Source organism: Phyllostomus hastatus, unplaced genomic scaffold (assembly GCF_019186645.2).
Source record: "Phyllostomus hastatus isolate PE091 unplaced genomic scaffold, TTU_PhHast_1.1 phas_contig_159, whole genome shotgun sequence".
Classification (NCBI taxonomy): domain Eukaryota; kingdom Metazoa; phylum Chordata; class Mammalia; order Chiroptera; family Phyllostomidae; genus Phyllostomus; species Phyllostomus hastatus.
This window is the reverse complement of record NW_025333640.1, coordinates 3,792,584-3,812,586: the sequence shown is the minus strand read 5'-3', so window position 1 is coordinate 3,812,586 and position 20,003 is coordinate 3,792,584. Positions and strand designations below refer to the sequence as shown.

General features: G+C 56.1%; 3 protein-coding genes across 5 annotated transcripts; 2 read left to right on the top strand and 1 right to left on the bottom strand.

Annotated features, from left to right (window-relative positions):
- The first annotated feature begins 267 nt into the window (after window positions 1-267).
- SF3A2 (splicing factor 3a subunit 2) lies at window positions 268-10,402 on the top strand. Of its 3 annotated transcripts, none has more exons than XM_045831038.1 (9): window positions 268-414; window positions 4,931-5,094; window positions 6,479-6,550; window positions 7,263-7,309; window positions 7,847-7,956; window positions 8,933-8,982; window positions 9,062-9,202; window positions 9,388-9,456; window positions 9,562-10,402. In XM_045831038.1, the coding sequence occupies exons 2-9, from the start codon at window positions 4,969-4,971 to the stop codon at window positions 10,276-10,278; spliced, it is 1,332 nt and encodes a 443-aa protein (XP_045686994.1). In that variant the 5' UTR covers window positions 268-414; window positions 4,931-4,968; the 3' UTR covers window positions 10,279-10,402. The 3 variants fall into 3 exon arrangements, with proteins under 3 accessions (XP_045686994.1, XP_045686997.1, XP_045686995.1); XM_045831041.1 differs by lacking the exon at window positions 268-414 and adding an exon at window positions 421-659; XM_045831039.1 differs by lacking the exon at window positions 268-414 and adding an exon at window positions 671-875.
- Window positions 10,403-11,096: 694 nt separating this feature from the next.
- AMH (anti-Mullerian hormone) lies at window positions 11,097-13,898 on the top strand. Its single transcript, XM_045831761.1, has 5 exons — window positions 11,097-11,532; window positions 12,222-12,361; window positions 12,603-12,711; window positions 12,793-12,952; window positions 13,034-13,898. Exons 1-5 carry the CDS (start codon window positions 11,097-11,099, stop codon window positions 13,896-13,898), a joined length of 1,710 nt encoding a protein of 569 aa, XP_045687717.1.
- Window positions 13,899-14,169: 271 nt separating this feature from the next.
- JSRP1 (junctional sarcoplasmic reticulum protein 1) lies at window positions 14,170-18,078 on the bottom strand. The gene is made up of 7 exons (XM_045831513.1): window positions 17,991-18,078; window positions 16,917-17,006; window positions 16,424-16,461; window positions 16,153-16,282; window positions 15,605-15,775; window positions 14,842-14,933; window positions 14,170-14,725 (listed from the first exon to the last, which is right to left on the bottom strand). The coding sequence occupies exons 2-7, from the start codon at window positions 16,969-16,971 to the stop codon at window positions 14,258-14,260; spliced, it is 954 nt and encodes a 317-aa protein (XP_045687469.1). The 5' UTR covers window positions 16,972-17,006; window positions 17,991-18,078; the 3' UTR covers window positions 14,170-14,257.
- Window positions 18,079-20,003: the final 1,925 nt, after the last annotated feature.

Sequence of the window (20,003 nt, the reverse complement as noted above, 5' to 3'; positions counted from 1 at the left end):
TACGGGATAGTGGGCGAGACTGATAGTCATTACATGCAATAAGTTGGACCCGGGGTGCAAACAAAGCGCCCCTACGACTGATGGCGCCCGTTACTGAAATAGACAAGACCAGGAGGAGGAGGGGAGGCCCGGAAACGCTGTCCTCGGGCGCGTTAAACCGACTGAGAATTGTTTGGAGAGCCTGGTGGACATGTGTACTTCGTCATCCTGCCTGCATTTTTTCAGGCGCACCCTCTCCCTCGCGCCTCCAGTGTCTTGCTCCCGCCTCTGAGTGGGCCGAACATGCGCACATGGGAAGTCCCGGCCCGTTTACCCCCGGAAGTGCTTCCTTAGCCCGCGGCGCATGCGCGCTGGGGCGTAGTCGTAGTGTTGGTGAAGGCTGAAAAGTCGACGGAACGGCGGCCTTGTTTGCAGGTAAGGAGAGAAGCGAGAGCGGCAAGCGCAGATCCGGGAGTTCCCTGGAAGGAAGCAAAGATGGGTGAGGGGCGTCTGCGGCGCGGGCTGAGGACGGACGGCTGCGTCGCCCACTACTGAGGAATGTCGGGCCTGTCTCCTGGGCGTCCACCCAAGCCCCGCTCGTGTGAAACTTTTCAATGACCCGCTGAGATCGAGTCGGCGTCGCAGCTCACATGGCGCCTTCCGGTTAACCGAGGACCTCTGTGAGCACAAATTTGCGTCCGTTGACTGGCTCTGTGGTCCGGAAGTCCCACGATTCCGCTGAGCCTCCGTTTCTATATCCGGAATGAGAGCAACAGTAGTTACCGGTTCCAGGCCAACTGAATAAAAATTACGGTCCTGGGGAAAGAGATCCCAACACCGCGCCGAAGGCCACCAGAGCCCGTTAGCTGGCCACATTTCGCCAGCAAAGCTCAGAGGTTGTTAAACGACTTGCCCATGGGTCACTTGGATGCCCCACCGCTCTTTCCTATATACCCTTTGGTAACGCAGAACGAGCGACAGAAGCTACCGATAATAATTTGTTTTCCAGGTTTAAGGTGATAAAAAGACAAGTCGTCGTCCCCCCCCGCCCCGCATAAAAAGCTGTCGCGCATCCCTGCTCCTTGGTCCCAGAGGCCGCTTCTGCTCAATGATTAAAGCCGGCTCTTTGTAAATAGCGACTCTTTCTGGATGTGCCGCTTTTAGACGCGACTTTCTGAGTTCCTGCTGTGATTGATGAGGTCTTATTTCTGCCTCCCACCCATCCACTCCAACTTCATCCTCCACACTAGATATGCTTCTGTCGTGAGCATTAGTCAAATCATTAGTTCTGTTTTCTGAGACTGAAAATAAGATTCCCTGTTAAGGCAAGTAGCATGTTCACCTGTGCTGCTTTTCCTGTACTGTCCTTTTTTTCTCCTCAAAGCTGATTTTCTTTGCTAGCTGTTAATGTTTTCCTCAAAACTCCAGCACCTCACACAGCGATGGGTTGTATTTTTCCACAGGCTTAAACGAACCAGTACTTTTTTTTTCTTTTCCCATGGAAACATTTCTCCCAGACGCTGGCATTCTCTTGCTCTGCTTTGTTCTGCTTGCTTACAGCGAAGCAGTTGTCCTAGAACTTTATGTTAGTTCTCTCCTAAGTTGGCCTCTGGTTTGTTTTTTGGGGGGGGGCGGGGGGTAAGATTTTATTTATTTATTTATTTTTAGAGAGGGAAACATCAGTGTGTGGTTGCCTCTTGTGCACCCCCTACTGGGGACCTGACCTGCAACCCTTTGGTTGGCAGGCCGGCATTCAATCAATCCACTGAGTCGCACCAGCCAGGGCTGGCTTCTGTTTTCAATCTAATGATATCCTCCTCTTCCTTCTGTAAGCTCATATCCTAGTAGTTTTCAAAGAAATTGATTAATTCATTTTTGATTCATAATTGATTTTTGAGTGCTTGGTTATTTGAAAATGGCTCTATTTGCCCTCACAGTTTGGGTATAAAATTAAAATTCGGGGTTGAAAATCTACATTGAGATGTGAGAGTGTTGCTCCTCTTACCGGTTCAGTGCTGTTCTGAAAGGCCTGGCCCTGTTCTGCTTTCTGACCTTTTCCTTCCTTCTGTCTGGTAGAAACAAGGTTTTCCTCAATGCTGTAAAGTTTCATGAGCCATTTATGGAAGGTCTTTTTGTTTCTGTAGGAAGAATTAGGTCCTTTCAATCCTGGGACATTTCCTATTCTTTGGTAATGTTTATCTCTGTTTTTTCTGTTCTCACTCTGGAATTTCATCTAGGTTCTTGCTCTGCTTGTACTTGTTTATATTTTGTTCTCTTTTATAAGAGATTGCTTTGACTTTTATTTACTTTAAAGATTTTTTAAAATTTATTACTTTTTAAGATTTTATTTATCTTTAGAGAGAGGGGAAGGGAGGGAGAGAGGGAATCATCAGTGTGTGGTTGCCTCTAACACACTCCCCACTGGGAATCTGGCCCACAACCCAGGCATGTGCACTGACTGGGAATCAAACTGGTGGCCCTTTGGTTTTCAAGCTGGCACTCAGTCCACTGAGCCACACCAGCTAGGGCTCAATTTATTTATTTTTAGAGAGAGAGGAAGGGAGGGAGAGAGACAGGGAGAGATACATTGGTTTCCTCTCAAACGTCCCCAAATGGGGACCTGGCCTGTAACCCAGGCATATGCCCTGACCAGGAATCAAACCAGGCCAGGCTTTCAGGCCAGCAGTCAATCCACTGAATAGCCAGGACTCTTTGAGATACCAAAAAAAAAAAAAAAAAGGTTTTATTGATGGCTTTTTTTTTTAAGATTGTATATATTTATTTTTAGAGAGAAAGGAAGGGAGGGAGGAAGAGAAGGAGAGAAACATCAGTTTGTGGTTGCCTCTCACATGTCCCGTACTGGAAACCTGGCTGGCAACCCAGGCATGTGTCCTGACTGGAAGTCCATTCAGTCCATCAGTTTGCAGGCTGGCACTCAATCCACTGAGCCATACCAGCCAGGGCTCTTGACTGATTTTTAAAGAGAGTGAGAGCCTTGACTGGTATAGTTCAGTGGGTTGGGTATCATCCTGCAAACCAAAAGGTTGACAGTTCGATTCCTGGTCAGGGCACATACCTGGCCAGGTCCCTGTTGGGGGTGAATGAGAGGCAACCAATTGATGTTTCTCTCCCTTTCTTTCTCCCTCCCTTCCCCCCTCTCTAAAAATAAATAAATAAATAAAATCTTTTTAAAGGGAGAGAAACATCGCTTTGTTGTTCCACTTATTGATGCATTCATTGGTTGATTATTGTATGTGCCCTGACCAGTGATTGAAACCATGACCTTGGCATATGGCAACAGTGCTCTACCAACTGAGTACCTGGCCAAAGCAGATTTCTTTGACTCTTACCTCTAAGCATTTGTATTCAGTTGTCTGGATCATCCTGTCTCTACTTTCCAAGGGTTCATTTGCCAGGCTGCCCTTTGGCATACTGTTCTAGTTTTGTTTTTTTTAAAAAAGGATTTTATGTACTTATTTTTAATATAATTAATTAACTCATCAGAGAGAAGGGAAGGGAGGGAGGGAAGCATCAAGTCGGTTGTCTCTCACATGCGCCTTGACTGGGGACTGAACCCACAGCCCAGGCAGGTGTCCAGACAATAGAGCCTGGGATATTTTTTGCTTTGCGGGACAACATGCAACCAAGTCAGGGTGTGAGCCACACCAGTCAGGGTTCCTATTCTAGTTTTATGGTACAGTGCCTTCTCTCATAATTAAGGAGGATGTTATCTTCTATTGAGGTTTCCATTGGCTTTCTTTCTCCTTGGGTGCATTGGGACTTTTCTGTCTATTACGTGAAGTTACCAGCTCTTTGTGTGAGAGCCATCCTTCTTATCTTGTGGGTCTCACTGCTCAGTGGGCCTGGCAAGGAGCTGGTATTTTCTTCGGGGCATGGAGGATCCTTCAACTCATAGTGTCTGAGAATACTTTTCCCTGGCTCTCTTTCCCCAGAATGTCTCCTGAAGTTCCCCCAGTCTGGGGGCCTCCTGGCTGGGTCAGTAGGCAGGTTTTGGTGGACTCTCCCCTCTCTCCAACCTGGCCCTTGCCCACAGCCTCTCTTGTGCCTGCATCTCTCACCTGAGAGGCCCCTCATTCTAGTTCTTCTGAATCCAAAACTGATTTCCCCGGCGGAGCTGAGGGTACCAGGGCAGGGACCTTATTCGCAGGGTGTTGTTCAGAGTGGGGTTCTGCCAGGGGTGGGATGACGTAAGCTATGAGTAACCAGCAGCTTGGTTTCTGATAGTTAACTTATTTTCACTCTTAATTTGGTGAGCAATTAAGTATCATGTTTTGCTATGTATAATGCACATCCATGTTTTTTGCCCTAACTTTCAGGGAAAAAATCGTTCATTTAAATGTTTTACCTCAATTTTTAATTTATTTATATTCAGTAACAAAACCAATTATTGTATTCCAGGGTATTATTTTGCATATGGCTATTGTTATTGCTTTCTAGAGTTGCACTTTTAATGCATAAGCATAGGTAAAAGAATTAAAAATGTTTACATAGATATGGAATTAGTACTACCCGTATATAATGCATATCCTTATTTTTCCCTCAAAAATTTGGGCAAAACAGTGCACATTGTACACAGCAAAATATGGGTATTTGCTTGGGTTTGGATTTTCCTAAGTCATTCAGGTTTCTTGCAGCAGGTACTTTTCTTAGCACCAGCTGGCCACTAGCGATTTAGGAGCTTATTCTGGCCATTTCAGAAGGAACTGGGCTTGTTCCAGTCCCAGGAAGAACGGAGATTGGTCTCTTGGGGGTTTTTAGATGAGGCTTGGGAATAGGGGTGGGATGGCAGGAGTGAGGAGTGAGAAAGGAGGGTGAGCATGCTGTCTTCTCCCTTGCCTACTCCTTCTCCCAGGCCTGAATACCCTGGGCCCAGGGGAGTCCCAGTGACAGCTGCCACTTTCTCGGCTCACTGCCTCTTCCTTGGCTGCAGGTTTTTCCCTAGATTGGTAGAGTCCCAAGGCCCTCACCATGGACTTCCAGCATCGTCCAGGGGGCAAGACTGGGAGTGGGGGCGTGGCCTCCTCTTCGGAGAGCAACCGTGACCGCAGGGAGCGCCTCCGGCAATTGGCCCTGGAGACCATCGACATCAACAAGGTGAGGTGGGGCCAGGCGGGGTCCCCCACAGCCTACTTCTCACCCTGGAGCCACGTTCCAGATGCTTGCACCTGTGCTCTGGAGCGCTGCCTGGCTCTCTGGGCCTCGGGCTTCTCCTCATCTGTAAACAGGGAGCCTAACCTAAAGCAGCAGGTCTCCACTGCTCACCCAAGACTGTCTGCTGTTAGTGACCCTACCTTTGAAGGTTTTTCAGTTTTTGTACTGTGTAAGACATTTTGGTTTTGTTCGTTTAATCTGCTAGCGCCATGGCAATCTCCAGTGGAGGGGCCATGATGGTATCACATGAATTGATACCATTCCAGCCATAGGCAGAGAAGGGCCACGTTTCAGTTCAGCCACAGCCACACAGGGCTATTAGTAGACCAGTTCTCCCCTTGGGCACTGCCGACGTTGGTCAGCAGCAGTCTGCGGGGGACCATCCTGGTCACTGTGGAGTGTCGAGCAGCATCCCTGTCCCCCAATTCCAGAATTACCCCCAATTATGACCACAGATGTCCCCAGATTTCTCCCAGTGGCCCCTGGGGCAGAATGGCCCGTGTGAGAGCCGAGCAGTCAATGTGCAGTTCACCATAGACTTTGAAACCCCTGAGGTGTGTGGGGCCCTTGCATGTGCCTGGCACCCCCAAAACTCCTCAGGCCTCACTTGTGATACTAGTTCCTGTGATACTGGTTACTGTCCCCATTATCCAGATGAAGAAACAGTTGGTGATGCGGGGCGGGGGTCATTGTCAAAGATGACAGTCCCTGGGCGGTCAGTTTAGGATTTGAACCCCGAAAGTCTGCTCTGTGACTGCAGTCAGCAGCGCTGCCCTGATGCCCCAGTGTATGTAGTCACCTGTCCAGTGCACAGGACTTGTGGAGACCTGGGTCTTCGTGGCCTTTCCCTTAACCCACTTTCTGGTGCTCTGCCTTGCTCTGTGACACTTGGAAGGCTGGTGGGATTTGTGGCCAGATCCCTGCCTGGCCCAGGAGATGGATGACCAGCAGTGCTCGTTGGGCCCTGTGTCCTTCCAGATCCAAAACTGCTACCAGTGTAGGACCAGGGACTCCCCAGAGTCCCTGCTGCCCAGAATGTGGTCCAGGGACCAGCAGTGTCACCCCCCATCCTAGGAGCTGTTACAGGTACAAAGTCAGCCCCTACCTCTGCGGAGTGGAGTCAGGTGGTCCCGCAGTACTGCCCTAACAGGCTCTTGCTGAGCCAGCCCCAGGCTGCTTCTAATCCTCTGTCCCAGAACCCCTGCCCCAGAGGAGAGCAGCCACCCCTCAACAGCCAGGGAGCAGCCCTGCTTCTCAAACACTGTTCCCATCGGGCAGGGCCACATGGTTCTGTCTTCCTTGCTCTAATGGACTGCCTCTTTCCCAGGACCCTTACTTCATGAAGAATCATTTGGGCTCATATGAATGCAAGCTGTGCCTGACGCTTCACAATAATGAGGTGAGTTCTCAGTGTCTGATTTTTACGCGTCCCCTCCCTGTCCCTACGGACAACCTCTCTGGCAAGATGCACTGCTCCCACCTGTCCTCCAGGATCTTGTCTTGTTAATCTGACCTGTCATTCAGAACGTGGCCAGGGGCGAAGGTGCTCTGATAGGGGCCTGCCACTCACTCCTGAACTTCTTCACTGAGCGCAACTTCAAATGCGTCTCTCTAGGAGGTCACTCCAAATGAAGGCTGAGTCCCCTCTGTCCCCAGCCTTCATCCTGCATGCCCAGCCTCCCCCCCCCCCCCCCAGAGGCCACCAGTGCTGTAATTTGCTGCTTGTCCGTTTTTCTTTAATACCGTTGTTGTGCAGATACACATCTGTAAGCATGGGGCACACCACAGAGCATTCGACGTTGGGTTTTGAGGCCCAGTGGTGTGGCTCCAGGTCATTTCCTTTAACAACGTGAGATCATTCCTGACAGGTGCTCACATCGGGCTCACTGTGCAGCACCAAACAGGCCCTGTTCGTCCTTTCCCCGTGGTGTCACGCACACAGCCACGGACGGTGTGCCTTTGAACAGTCCGCATGTCAGGGTCTCTCCCTTCTGCACTCTAGACAATGGGTCCTGCTCCCAGCAGGAAGAAAGGAGAGCAGGTCTGGTCAAGGGGCGTCCAGCCCCCATCCCTGCTCACTTTGTCTTAAACTGTGTCCCTTCCCACTCTAGGGGAGCTACCTCGCACACACCCAGGGGAAAAAGCACCAGACCAACTTGTGAGTATGTCACCCCCACACTCAGCTCAAAGCCTCAGGTCCCAGGTCAGGAGCTGGCACTTCTCTGACACCTCTGTGAGCTGTGCCAGATGATGATGCAGAGGTGGTCTGGGGCCAGCCTGGCCTGGGGTCAGGGCATTGAGCCCTGCCCAGTGTGGTGGGTGGGTAGATGGGTGTGGCTGTTCAGGTGTGAGGGGAGGAGCAGGACATGCTCCTCACCTGGGAAGAGTGAGGATTCTGTGAGTAGAGAGAGGTGGGAGTTCTTGGAGGGCTCCCTAATAGGGGATGGCATGGGGGGAATGTAACAAAAAGAGAAAGGTGCCCGTGCCTGTCCCATCCATTTCCATTCAACCCCGGGCCCCTCATCTGACCCTACTCCCCAACTCCCTCACTTAGCAGAGGCTCTTCAAGGTCAGTGCGGGGGCAGGATGACTCCTAGCACCTGGGCTGTGGCCTTGGCTGTGTATGTGTGTGTGCGCGCGCGCACTCCCGCAAGTGAGTGAAGGGGCTGCAGTGCTATGTCCATCCTGCCTGCAGGGCCCGGCGAGCAGCCAAGGAGGCCAAGGAGGCCCCTGCCCAGCCGGCGCCAGAGAAGGTCAAGGTAGAAGTGAAGAAGTTTGTGAAGATTGGCCGCCCAGGCTACAAAGGTAAGTCTGTCTGGAGGTAGGCTGGCCAAAACTGGCACAGGCAGGAGTGAACCTTTTGGCCAGGACCCCAGACCCATCCCTGAGCCAGACGCACACTGGCCTTCACCTGCCCATGCCTCTCGCTGTTCTCAGGGACCACTCACCCCACCTGGGCCCCACCTTCCCAATATGAACTTTCTCAGATGTGACCATGTGGACACGGGGTCCCCTGTGCGCCTGTCAGTGTGTCGTGGGAGCTAATGATTCTTTGCATTCCTAGTGAAGATGAGTGATGTGTGGGAAGGGCAGCAAGCCTGGTATGCCCCTCTCCTGTGAGCTTGGAACTGGGTCCTGGCTCCTCTTAACCCAAAGGGAAAGCGGGGTGGGAGGATACGGGCGTGTGTCAGTGGGGAAGAGGGCTCTGCGTTCCCTGGCTCAGAAAGCCAATTACATGTTACTGTGTTCTAACAAAACGTGGCGGTGTCCTGTGTGCAACTGGCATTGCAGATAGGACATAGTGTGCAGGGGCCCTTGGGCAGGCCTACTTATGAACAGTGTGCAGGGCTGCAATGGTACGTGGGGCCACCAAAGGCTTTTTGGCTGTGATTGGCCGTCGATCTCTGTCATGAGTGTAGAGGGAGAAACTGGAAGGCGTATGGGGGAGTTTGATGTGCCTGAGAGCTGTGCAGAGAGAACAGCGTGGAAGCCACAGGGCTCTAATGCGGAGGGCGCCCTCTCCTGGAGGCAGGGGTATAGGCCTCGCTTGCCCCCCACACCTGTTGCCTCTTCTTCTCAGTTCCTGTTCAGTGATGTCCCAGGCCCTGGGTGAGGGTAACACAGAGCCATTCTCCTGCCACCACCTGTATGGTCTCAGGCAGGTGGTACCTACAGCACAGAGCCCTCCTAGGCCTGTGGTGCCCTACAGCCAGGTGGCCTCCCTGGGGTCTTGAGGTTTGGGAGGGTGACGAGCTGGACCTGAGACCCTCCTGTGTTGCAGTGACCAAGCAGAGGGACACAGAGATGGGCCAGCAGAGCCTCCTCTTTCAGGTGAGATGAGGTCTGGGGCCCAGTCATGACGGGAGGGGCTCCTAGAAAGCAGTGCTGCCACTTAGCTGTGTCCCCCCAGATCGACTATCCTGAGATTGCTGATGGCATCATGCCACGCCACCGCTTCATGTCTGCCTATGAACAGAGGATTGAGCCCCCGGACCGCCGCTGGCAGTACCTGCTGATGGCCGCCGAGCCCTATGAGACCATTGCCTTCAAGGTAGCTTGCACAGCCCATCCTAGGAGTGCCGTAAGCCATGTCTGGTGCCCCCACACCAAGCCCTATCCCCTCACGAAATCCTCCCCCACTGGGCTTGCTCTTACACCGAGGGGCAGTCCCTGCCGTAACCTGGGCCCTGAGAGTCCCTAAAGTCCATCTTTGTTCCCTCCCTCTCCCCTTCACAGGTGCCGAGCAGGGAGATTGACAAAGCCGAGGGCAAGTTTTGGACTCACTGGAACCGGGAAACTAAGCAGGTAGGTCACTCTAGGCCTGGGCAATTCCAGGACCTTTTGTCGGCTGCCCTATCTCTTCACCCAAAGCTCCAAGGGGCTCCACTCAGATTTTCTGTTTCTTTCCAGTTCTTCCTTCAGTTCCACTTTAAGATGGAAAAGCCTCCTGCCCCACCAAGCCTGCCCGCTGGGCCTCCTGGAGTGAAAAGACCACCACCCCCACTGATGAACGGTTTGCCTCCACGACCACCGCTGCCTGAGTCTTTGCCTCCACCTCCACCAGGAGGCCTGCCTCTGCCCCCCATGCCGCCTAGTGGGCCTGCGCCCTCAGGGCCCCCAGGCCCTCCCCAGCTGCCCCCCCCAGCTCCTGGTGTCCACCCGCCAGCACCAGTGGTCCACCCTCCAACATCTGGGGTCCACCCTCCAGCTCCTGGGGTCCATCCCCCAGCACCGGTAGTCCACCCACCATCATCTGGGGTCCATCCCCCTGCTCCTGGGGTTCACCCTCCAGCTCCAGGAGTCCATCCTGCAGCCCCAGGCGTCCACCCTCCTCCATCTGCTGGAGTCCACCCCCAGGCCCCAGGGGTGCACCCACCAGCTGCTTCGGTCCACCCACAGGCCCCAGGGGTCCATCCCCAAGCCCCTGGGATCCACCCCCAGCCTCCTGGGGTCCACCCCCCTCCTCCTGGAGTTCATCCTCCAGCTCCTGGGGTCCACCCCCAGCCTCCTGGGGTTCACCCTTCCAATCCTGGGGTCCACCCCCCAGCTCCCATGCCCCCAATGCTGAGGCCCCCGCTGCCTTCGGAGGGCCCTGGGAACATTCCACCCCCTCCCCCAACCAACTGAAAAGCTGCCCCCTGTCTCTACAAGTTTCCTCCCATGCTTTCCTGTATTTTCCCTGTCAAAGTTGGGTGTTTTTGTATGGGACTGTGCCATGTCCCTGGAGCTCATTAAACGGCTGCCCCAGGCATCTGGTTGCACTGTTGTGTCTGTGGGTGGGCAGAGCACTCTGGCAGCCCCTCCACCATGTTTGGGAGTGGTTCGGGTCAGGCTTGAAGACGTTGTGGCCCACCAGAACACTGGTAGGTGGCCAAATGTGTCAGCTGTGCCCTGGAGCCGTGGGCCTGGGGTTCGTCTTGTGGGAGGAGAACAAAGCAGAGGATGCCCTGTCCTTGGTGTCTCCAGGCCAAGATACCTGTGCTCCTGTGGCCTCTCGGATCCCCAGGGGCAGAGTGAGTGAGCAGAAGACTAGGGAGCCCCAGCTGCGTCTGGAGACCACCCTCCTGGTGCCATTCGGATCCCAGGCGTCCTTAGGGAGGGGTTCTACCCCTCTGCCCTCCTCCAGGCCCAACTCCACAGCTGTGGATGTTTGGCCCATCTGTGCTGGTCACTCCCTGCTCACATTCCCACTCCCATCTCCAGAGGGAAAAACTCAAGGACAGTTGGACACATTGGTCGCAGGCTGTACTTCCTATCACTGGTGGGAAGGAGATAGGCAGCCGGGCTGGGACAGAAGGGGCTTTGAGAAGGCCCAGGATTGCAGTGGCACTCAGGCGCATGCCCCCAAGGTCATGTCCTGGGAGACGATAGGGGCTGTTTTCCAGCACAAACACCCTGGGCCTGCCCATATAAGCAGGGTGGCCCAGCCCTTCACAGTTCCCAGGATGTGGGCTGCACCTCTTTCTCGGCTGGTCCTCCTGCTGTGGGGGACCCTGCTGAGGGCTGGGACCCCCAGAGAAGAGGCTTTACCTGGGGAGTCCCCTGCAGGCACTAGGGGTCTCATCTTCAACCAAGACTGGGACTGGCCAGCTCCCCGGGTCTGGCCTCCAAGCAGCCAGCAAGACTCCCTGTGCCTGGTGACGCTGGGTGGAAGTGGCAACGGCAGCAGCGCCCCCCTGCGGGTGGTGGGAGCCCTAAGGGGCTATGAGCAGGCCTTCCTGGAGGCCCTGCATCAGGCCCACTGGGGGCCCCGTGACCTGGCCACCTTTGGGGTCTGCACCCCCAGCCATGAGCACACTGCCTTGACCCCTCTTCAGTCGCTTCAAGCGTGGCTGGGGGAGCCACATGGGCAGCTGCTGGTGGTCCTACACCTGGAGGAAGGTATGTGGGGGCCCATGGCTGAGACTGGGCAGGGCCCCCTGCTGTGGTCCCCAGTCATCATTCCCATTATATGATGACCGTGCTCCCAAGTAAGATCCCAGGCCCCTCCCCAGCCTCCTGGGGAAGTTGAGACCTATGTTCCTGCTCCCTTGGGCTGGGGACCCTACAGCCTGGGAGGTGTGTGCCCTTGTTTTTGCCGTGTCTGGGCCTAGAAGTCCCTAGTAAATGCCCCACTCCCAGACCACCCCTCCTGCAGTGCCTGGGAAGGTTCCCCCTCCAAGAAGGAGCCAGTGGGGGTGGGGCCAGCAATCCCAAATGTCCAGGGGAGAAGTGCCCCTCCCACATAGCATGAAGCCTGAAGTAAAAGGGGCCTGTTCCAAGGGCCACTGACCTGAGATAAACTGCGGGGCTGCCCAGGTGACACGTGAACCTCCAGCCAGGAGATCCCCAAAACCAGAGACCTCAAGATTTCAGGGATGACAGGCAGCAGCTCCACCCACCCACCCTGTCAGTCCCACCTCTGCCCTGGCAAGGTCCTGCGCCTGGTGTTCAAGGGTGTCAAACCACTCCTACCCATGGCCAATGGCTCCCAGGTGGCATGGAGCTCTCCCTCCCTGCAGAACAGGCTTGGGCAAAGGGTTCAGGCCTCAGGGCTCAGCTGTCTCCCTTTCCTGTTGTCCTGCTGGCAGTGACGTGGGAGCCAATGCCCTCGCTGAGGTTCCAGGAGCCTCCACCTGGAGAAAGCCCCCCAGAGCTGGCGCTGCTGGTGCTGTACCCGGGGCCTGGCCCAGAAGTCACTGTAACAGGGGCTGGGCTGCTGGGCACCCAGGTACTAGGATTGTATAGGGTACTTCCCCAGCCCCAGGAGCCTTCACTCATTGCAGGAGAGGGAGGAGGGTTTTTTGTTTGTTTGTTGGTCTGTCTGTCTGTTTGTTTTACCATCTAGCTCCAGGGAAAGGCTCCAGGTGTCCTGGTAGAACCTGGAAGGGGTGGTAGGGGCAGTGGGCAGAGCAGGGGTGGCATGGCAACCTACGCCCCTGCCCAACCAGGCTGAGCCCCTATTCCCTCAGAGTCTCTGCCTATCCGGGGACACCAGTTACCTGGCGCTGGCTATGGACCATCCCGAGGGGGCTTGGCAGGGCCGGGGACTCGTCCTAACCCTGCAGCACCGTGGAAACGGTAGGCCGGACCCAGAGGGAGTGGGCAGGGCCGGGTGCCCTGGGCCTCAGCCCCTGACTCAGCCTGGGCCTTTCCCCTCAGGTACCTCCCTGAGCACCGCCCAGCTGCAGGCGCTGCTATTTGGCACCGACCCGCGCTGCTTCACGAGGATGACCCCAGCCCTGCTCCTGTTGCCTCGGTCGGAACCTACGCCCATGCCTGCGCAGGGTCGTCAGGATACTGTGCCCTTCCCCTCACCCAGGTGTGTGCTGGCCCAGCCAGGGACGCTGGGAGGTGGGGACCGCTTAACCTTGAGCCCACACCCAGACCCCTTGCCTTCCAGTCCAACCCTGGAGCTTAAGGAGCCACAGCCCAGCGCCGACCCCTTCCTGGAGACCCTCACGCGCCTGGTACGTGCTCTGCGGGGTCCCCCAGCCCGAGCCTCGCTGCGGAGCCTGGCCCTAGACCCTGCCGCGCTGGTAGGCTTCCCACAGAGCCTGGTCAACCTGTCGGACCCCGTGGCACTGGAGCGCCTGCTTGACGGCGAGGAGCCCCTGTTGCTGCTATCGCCTGCCTCTGCCACTGCCGGGGACCCCATGTCGCCGCAGGGCCCGGTGTCCTCGCCCTGGGCAGCGGACCTGGCGCACCGTGTGACCTCAGAACTGCAGGCAGCTGCCGCTGAGCTGCGCGGCCTCCCAGGGCTGCCGCCCACCGCCCCACCGCTGTTGGCGCGACTGCTCGAGCTGTGCCCTGGGGACCCGGGGGACTCAGGCGGTCCCGGTGGCCCGCTGCGCGCGCTGCTACTGCTAAAAGCGCTGCAGGGCCTGCGCACAGAGTGGCGTGGGCGGGAGTGGAGTGGACCGGCGAGGGCACAGCGCAGCGCTGGGGCCCGGGCCGCAGACGGGGCGTGCGCACTTCGAGAGCTGAGTGTGGACCTTCGTGCTGAGCGTTCCGTTCTCATCCCGGAGACATACCAAGCCAACAACTGCCAGGGCTCCTGCGGCTGGCCGCAGTCAGACCGCAACCCGCACTACGGTAACCACGTGGTCCTGCTGCTCAAGATGCAAGCCCGTGGGGCTACCCTGGCACGCCCGCCCTGCTGCGTGCCCACAGCGTACGCGGGCAAGCTGCTCATCACCCTGTCGGAGGAGCGCATTAGCGCGCACCACGTGCCCAACATGGTGGCAACCGAGTGCGGCTGCCGATAACCCCGCGCCGCGTCCTGAGTGGCGCCTCTATCCATATTTATTCAGACCCCAAGCATCACCCCAATAAAGACCACAAGCACATGGCTGGGGTGTCCGTGCGTGTTTGGTGGCAGGAGAGACCTCCTTCCGCCAGTTCTCTGGCGCACAGGACTGGGTCATCCGGGTTGCCGCTGCCTGCCCCTTTCACTACCCCACCCCCATCTAAAGCTCCCATCCCCATCATTCAGGCCCTGGGGCTGTTGGTGGTCGAGGTGCAAAGAAGCAGGCAATGTGGGGGCCGCAGCACTCGCTTTATTTTGCTAGAACCGAGGGCTTCAGAGAAGGGGTCCCAGGATTCTGCTGCAGGACCCAGGCCCGGCTCAGTCTCGCCCCTTGCCGGTGCGGTGCTTCTGGCGGCCCAGAGGCCAGTCCTCTGCGTCGGGGCGCCGCGGGGAGGCCGAGGCCCGACTTTTTCTGTGCTCAGGGTCTCCAGAGTCCCACACCCAGCGTCGATGGCCCCCTTCGCGTGTCTTCCAGCTTCGGGGTAGGGCTTCCCGGGCATGCCCTGAGGCTCGTGGCTTCTCCGGCTTTCGCGGCCTCTCCTTTCGCGGCCTCTCCTTCCGCGGCCTCTCCTCCTTCCGTGGCCTCTCCTTTCGTGGTCTTTCTTTCCACAGCCTCTCCTTGGGACCTCCGTGGGCGAGGTGTGCGCACTCCTCCCCAGATGCCTCCCCAGACTCCCCTTCTCCCTTTTCTGCAGCTTCCGTTCTCCTGGGAACCTCAGTCTTCTCCTCTGCCTCCACCTGGGGTGCAGAGGGTCCCAATGACGGGGCCGAGGCCACGGGCTTCAGCTGCAACGGGCATAGGGCAGAGTGCGGGGTGAGAGGGTCAGCGCAAACCCACAGGCCCAGGCCCCTTTCTCTGGATGAGTGTTCAACCGCCCACAGTTGTTGAAGGAAGCGCTTACCGGGGGCGACGCTGGCTTCTTTGGTGGCGAGCTTGGCGGGACCCATGGCTCAGGGACAGGTGCGGGGGCGGCCGTCTCCCCAACCACGACGTCTTGGAGGGGACGGGAGGGGTGCGAGTCAGCCTGGACAGGAGCCGGACCACGCAGTCCACTCCAGCCCTCACCGCTAAAACTCCCTCTCCCCAGGGAAAGACAAAGGGAATGAGCAACTCTGTTGGGTACTGGGAGGCTGGACTGGACCCCTCTGAACTCTTGGAAAGCGTTTGGGGTCCCTGCTGCTGCGGGTGTCGCTTCCCTCAAAATCTTCATTCTGCTTACAAAAGGGACAGGTCATGTTTCTCCTCGGGCTGCAGGAGCGCCCTGGTGCAGGAGGAAGGCTGGCACCACAGAATGGCGGGGAGGGGGGTGGGGCTGGGCAGGGAGAGCGAGCCTGCCGCCCATCCTGGGCCTGTAAGGGTGTCAGGTCCGGTGCACAGCGGGTGGATGGTATGATCACGGGGGAGGGAGGGGCACCAAGGTCCACCGTGGGGTGGGAGGACGGGAAGGGGGCACTAAAAAGCCATTCTGGAGAGAGGGGCACAGACTGGACCATGGAGGTGCAGGGTGGTACCTAAACAGGATGTGCACAAGGTGGGGAGGAAGAGGAGGACCCCACACAAGATCCATGCTAGGGGTAAAGGGGTGTGCAAGGCAGGAGTGGGGAGTGACATGGGCCTGTCCATGAGGGGTGTATAAGACCCCTGCCCTGGGGATGCAGGCTCACCGCGACACAGCTGGAAGGCTGAGCCCAGCAACGCCACCAGCGAGGCAAGCACCAGGCACTTGTTGAGCGTCAGGTCTCCCCACGGCAGCTCCTCGCTTAGAGCCGGTGGAGGTGGCAGCGGCTTCGGGGGTGGCGCAGCCTGCGCCTTCTTTCGTGCTGGGCTCCTCGGGGCTTTGGGAGCAAGTGTGGGGCTGGGTGTGGCTCCAAGGGATGGAGCTGCACCCTAAACTACTGCCTGGCTGTGTGGCCCTGGGCAGGGGAACTAAGTTTGGCAGCTTCACTGGGATCCTGAGAATATTCTAGATAATTAGCTGAAACTTAGTAGCAATAGCACCTTAGCTGATGTTATCATGAATTAGCAGAGGCTCCCAGACCTTTTAGTTATGCCTGTGACACCTGGACACCAGTTAGCCAGAAGCCCACATTGCAACACCCTGTCTCTCCCTCCCACCCCCCACCCCCAGATCCAAGGACCCAGCCCAGGACCTACTCCCTGTGTCAGTCCATACCCCCCCCCCCCACTTCACTCCTGCCTCTTGCAAACCGACTTGCTCCTGCTTTCAGCCTCTCCTTGCTGAGTCCTGGGGCCACTTTGGCCACAGGCTCCTTTTCTGTCTTCTTGGGCTGGATATCCACTCCGCCTGCAGGGCTCCCCTCAGTCTCTGGCTCCTGAGAATTCTGTGGGGAGTCACAGTCACCGGGGTGTTTCCTTCCTGTCTTTCCTCTGAGGGAGCCCAAGTCCTTACCACCCTTCTTGGCCAGTGTATCCCTGACTCCAGGGAGGTTTTGGGCTGAAACTCAAGGGTACCGGCTACTCACATGGGGCCAGCTGCTGGAGTCAGCCAGCCTGGGTGGCACTGTTAAGTGGGAAAAGAGAAAGACTCAGGTCATGGGGATCCCCAGGCTAATCCCACCCTCCTCTGGGCTCTGCTAGGCAAGGGGCAGGAGGTCGCTCCCACTTTACAGACTGGAAAGCAGACAGGATCAGAAGCAGCCTCACTCAAAGGCATATAGCACTTCCCTGGCAGGCTGAGATCGGAACACTGACCTGTGTGGTTCAGCCCCTTTTTGGGGACAATCCCTACAGACACCTGGGGAACCAGTGGGCCAGAGGTGGGAAACAGGAGCACCGTTTAAGCCAATGTCAGAGTCCAAGTCCTGGTCTCGGCAGGTGAGCTCCCTTGCTCTCCCGGAGAATGGGGGCTTAGGCTTCATCCTGCCAGCACCGCCCCCCAGGGTGTCTTGGGTATCTCAGCCCTGTTCTCCCAGGGCCTGCCTGGGCAGGCATCAGCCAGTGCAGGGAGGTCCTCACCCGCTTGGCAACTGCCCAGGCCTCCATCTGGCTCCTCCAAGGCCATGGTTGTCATGGAGATGTCTGAGAAGCAGCAGGTCCAGACTTGAGCTGTGGGGGCAGGGGGAATGGGGAAGAGACATCTTGCATTTACTGAGCCCCTGCTGTGGGCCTGGGCCTGACCTGGGGGGTAGGGCTCTTAGTACAAGTATCATCCAGCCTCAGCCTCCCCCCAGCGCTTGAGCCCGCTTCACATGGAGAATTCAGATTCACTCAGGGCGTGTCCTAGGCACCCTCCCCGAGCTCCCCGGGCCTGCCTTGGGCCCCTCCCCATCACCCAGCATCCCTGAGCACACAGCGGAGGCTGCCGAGGCCCAGAAAGGGCTGGGACCCACCCAAAGTCACAGAGAGATGACAGGAAGCCCAGACCAGAACCCTGGGCCCCAGGGTTGACTCGTGTTCTCTGAGACCAGGGCCTATTTTTATCCGGTGCCCAAGGCCCATGGGACCAGCATGAGGCCCATCCCCTTTTCAGGCATTCGTGCCGATGAGTTCCCCCTCTAGACCACCCTCACCTGCCATACCTGCCACCCAGCCCCCCCCTTGGTCCCCTAAATCTAGGACCTCAAGTTCCAGCTGCCAGGACCAGCCTCACTTCAGTCACAACAGGCAGGGGAAGGGTGAGGGGGCCCTGGGGCCTCTCCATCCCAACACTGGGGTCCCTGTCTGTTCTCACCGCCTCTGCTCCCACAGGACAGAGGAAGAAACCGAGGCTGGGGACAGAGGCATTGGCCAGAGCGGGTACAGAGCTCGAGGTCCAACCCAAGTCTGCTGGCTTCCTGAAGCCCTGCTTTTGGGGGTCCCCCATGCCTCTGGCTGCCTGTGTTAGTTAATGTGTCCCACCCCTGGGCACAAAGGTGACCCTTCTCAGGGGCTGGAGCAAGGCAGTTGGGGAGCCCAGTGGGCCAGGGTATGCACCTCTAGGTGTGTAGGGGACAGCCACAAAAGTTGGGGACCCCCATGGACTTCAGAGATGCCCTCCCCAGGCCCCTGGAAACCCTCATCTCTGTACAGGCCTCCCCCTTCCCCACTTACTCCACAGCCGCCACGCTGGGCCTGGTGGACTGGTGGACTGGGTGTAGGGTGGCCCCAAGAAAGACAGCAACAGGTGGCCAGAGGCAGCAGGATGGGCCAATCAGCTCTGTGGCCAGAGCAGGAGGGGTAGGAAGGCCGGGCCCAGCTGGGCCTTCCCCCACCTCTTTACAGGAGGGCGAGGCATTGGCCGGGGAGTGACCCACCCCCACTTCAGCATACAGTCACCATCAGGTTGGCCATGTTGACCCTGGGAATGTAGCTTCTTCTCTCTGAGCATCAGGACAAGGGGTTCTAGGGGAGAGAGTGCCACAAAGGGTGTTCCCCTCGCCTTCTGTCATGGATTCTGCCAGCAAGCCTTTATGAAGTACCAACTGTGTGCCACCCCACAGAGCCCAGGGACATGGGGGGGGGCGCTTCTCAGAGGCTGGCTCTGCTGGCTGGCCCCGGGCGAGGCACCAGCTCAGAAGCCTCGGTTTCCTCATGTGGAAAGTGGGGTCACTTATTCCAGGGGGGGGCAGTGAGGGCAACTGAATGACTCCACATGAAATAACCACTGGATAACTGTAGGCTGCACCGTGCCACCTGGTCTCCGGTGCACACGTCAAACGTGCTGCCACCCCACCTGGCCCAGCCACATGGGAAGTTATTTTGCCATTTTTAAAAAGTAACAGCTTTATTGAGATAGAATTCACACACTATACAGTTCACTCTTTGAATGTGTATAAACTCAGTGGTGTTTAGTACATTGGTACAGTCCTGCCACCATCAGCTCTATTTACAATAATTCCAGAACATTCCATCATCCCAGAAAGAAACCCTGTCCCCATTGGCATTAGCTTTACAAACCCCCATCTCCCCCAGTCCCTGGTAACCACTAACCCCCTTCCTGTCTCTGTGGACTTGCCTGTTCTGGACATTCCATACACATGGAATCACACACCATGTGGCCTTTTGTGTCTGGCTATACACACACGTAAAGTATAAGCACAGATATTAAAATATATATACAGAATTAAGGAAATAGTAAAGAGACTATTGGCCAGTACAAGCTTGGAGGAAATTACAATGAAGCATATTTGCAAAAAGGTATTTGAAAATTATCCTGCATATGATTTAACTGAAAGAAAAGGTTTCATAAAGCAACTGTTACAATGCTAATTTCTTGAGCTGGAAGACAGAGACAGATGACTTGTTCCATGAATTTGAAGATCTGATTCATGGCCCTGAATGGCATGGCTCGGTTGAGTGTCATCCCATGGAGCAAAAGGTTACTGGTTCGATTCCCAGACAGGGCACATGCCTGGGCTGTGGGCTGGTCTCCAGTTTAGGCGTGCGAGAGAAAATGAATGGATGTTTCTCTCACACATCAATCTTTCTCTCCCCCTTTCTCCCTCCCTTCCCCTCTCTCTAAAAATAAATAAAATCTTTTTTTAAAGATTTTATTTATTTATTTTTTAGAGAGGGAAGGGAGGGAGAAAGAGAGAGAGAGAGAAACATCAGTGTGCGGTTGCTGGGGGGCTGTGGCCTGCAACCCAGGCATGTGCCCTGACTGAGAATCGAACCTGCGACACTTTGGTTTGCAGCCTGCGCTCAATCCACTGAGCTACGCCAGCCAGGGCAAAATAAATAAAATCTTTAAAAAAACCCCAAAGATCTGATTAATATCATTATACCAGCAGAGATTGTATTTCCTTTTCTAAATCCTTGCAGGCATTGTGCTGGTAGAATTTATTGCTGACTTTTTCATCTTGAGTGTTACCTAAATTTAGGTTTGCCATTTTATTTTTTAATGCTCACCAGAGGACATGCTTAAAGGAAAAGGGAGGGGGAGAGAGAAAGATTGATATAAGAGAGAAATGCCAAACCCACAACCTAGGCATGTGCCCTGAATGGGAATTGAACCCAAAACCTTTCGGTTTACAGGATAACGGCTCCAACCAACTGAGCCACATTGGCCAGGGCTTGAGTTTGTAATTTTAAATTACACTTCTATGTAGTTTTCCATTACAAATT

What these genes read in the sequence shown, in the direction of transcription:
- SF3A2 (XM_045831038.1), top strand. Translation starts at nt 4,969, where the DNA reads ATGGACTTCCAGCATCGTCCAGGGGGCAAGACTGGGAGTGGGGGCGTG. An exon ending in TGGCCGCCCAGGCTACAAAG is followed by an intron (nt 7,957 to 8,932) that starts GTAAGTCTGTCT and finishes CCTGTGTTGCAG; the next exon opens with TGACCAAGCAGAGGGACACA. An exon ending in ATGAGACCATTGCCTTCAAG is followed by an intron (nt 9,203 to 9,387) that starts GTAGCTTGCACA and finishes TCCCCTTCACAG; the next exon opens with GTGCCGAGCAGGGAGATTGA.
- AMH (XM_045831761.1), top strand. Translation starts at nt 11,097, where the DNA reads ATGTGGGCTGCACCTCTTTCTCGGCTGGTCCTCCTGCTGTGGGGGACC. An exon ending in CTGGGCTGCTGGGCACCCAG is followed by an intron (nt 12,362 to 12,602) that starts GTACTAGGATTG and finishes CTATTCCCTCAG; the next exon opens with AGTCTCTGCCTATCCGGGGA. An exon ending in CCTGCAGCACCGTGGAAACG is followed by an intron (nt 12,712 to 12,792) that starts GTAGGCCGGACC and finishes CTTTCCCCTCAG; the next exon opens with GTACCTCCCTGAGCACCGCC.
- JSRP1 (XM_045831513.1), bottom strand. Translation starts at nt 16,971, where the DNA reads ATGACAACCATGGCCTTGGAGGAGCCAGATGGAGGCCTGGGCAGTTGC. An exon ending in GAGGCTGAAAGCAGGAGCAA is followed by an intron (nt 15,776 to 16,152) that starts GTCGGTTTGCAA and finishes TTGCTCCCAAAG; the next exon opens with CCCCGAGGAGCCCAGCACGA. An exon ending in AGAAGCCAGCGTCGCCCCCG is followed by an intron (nt 14,726 to 14,841) that starts GTAAGCGCTTCC and finishes TGCCCGTTGCAG; the next exon opens with CTGAAGCCCGTGGCCTCGGC.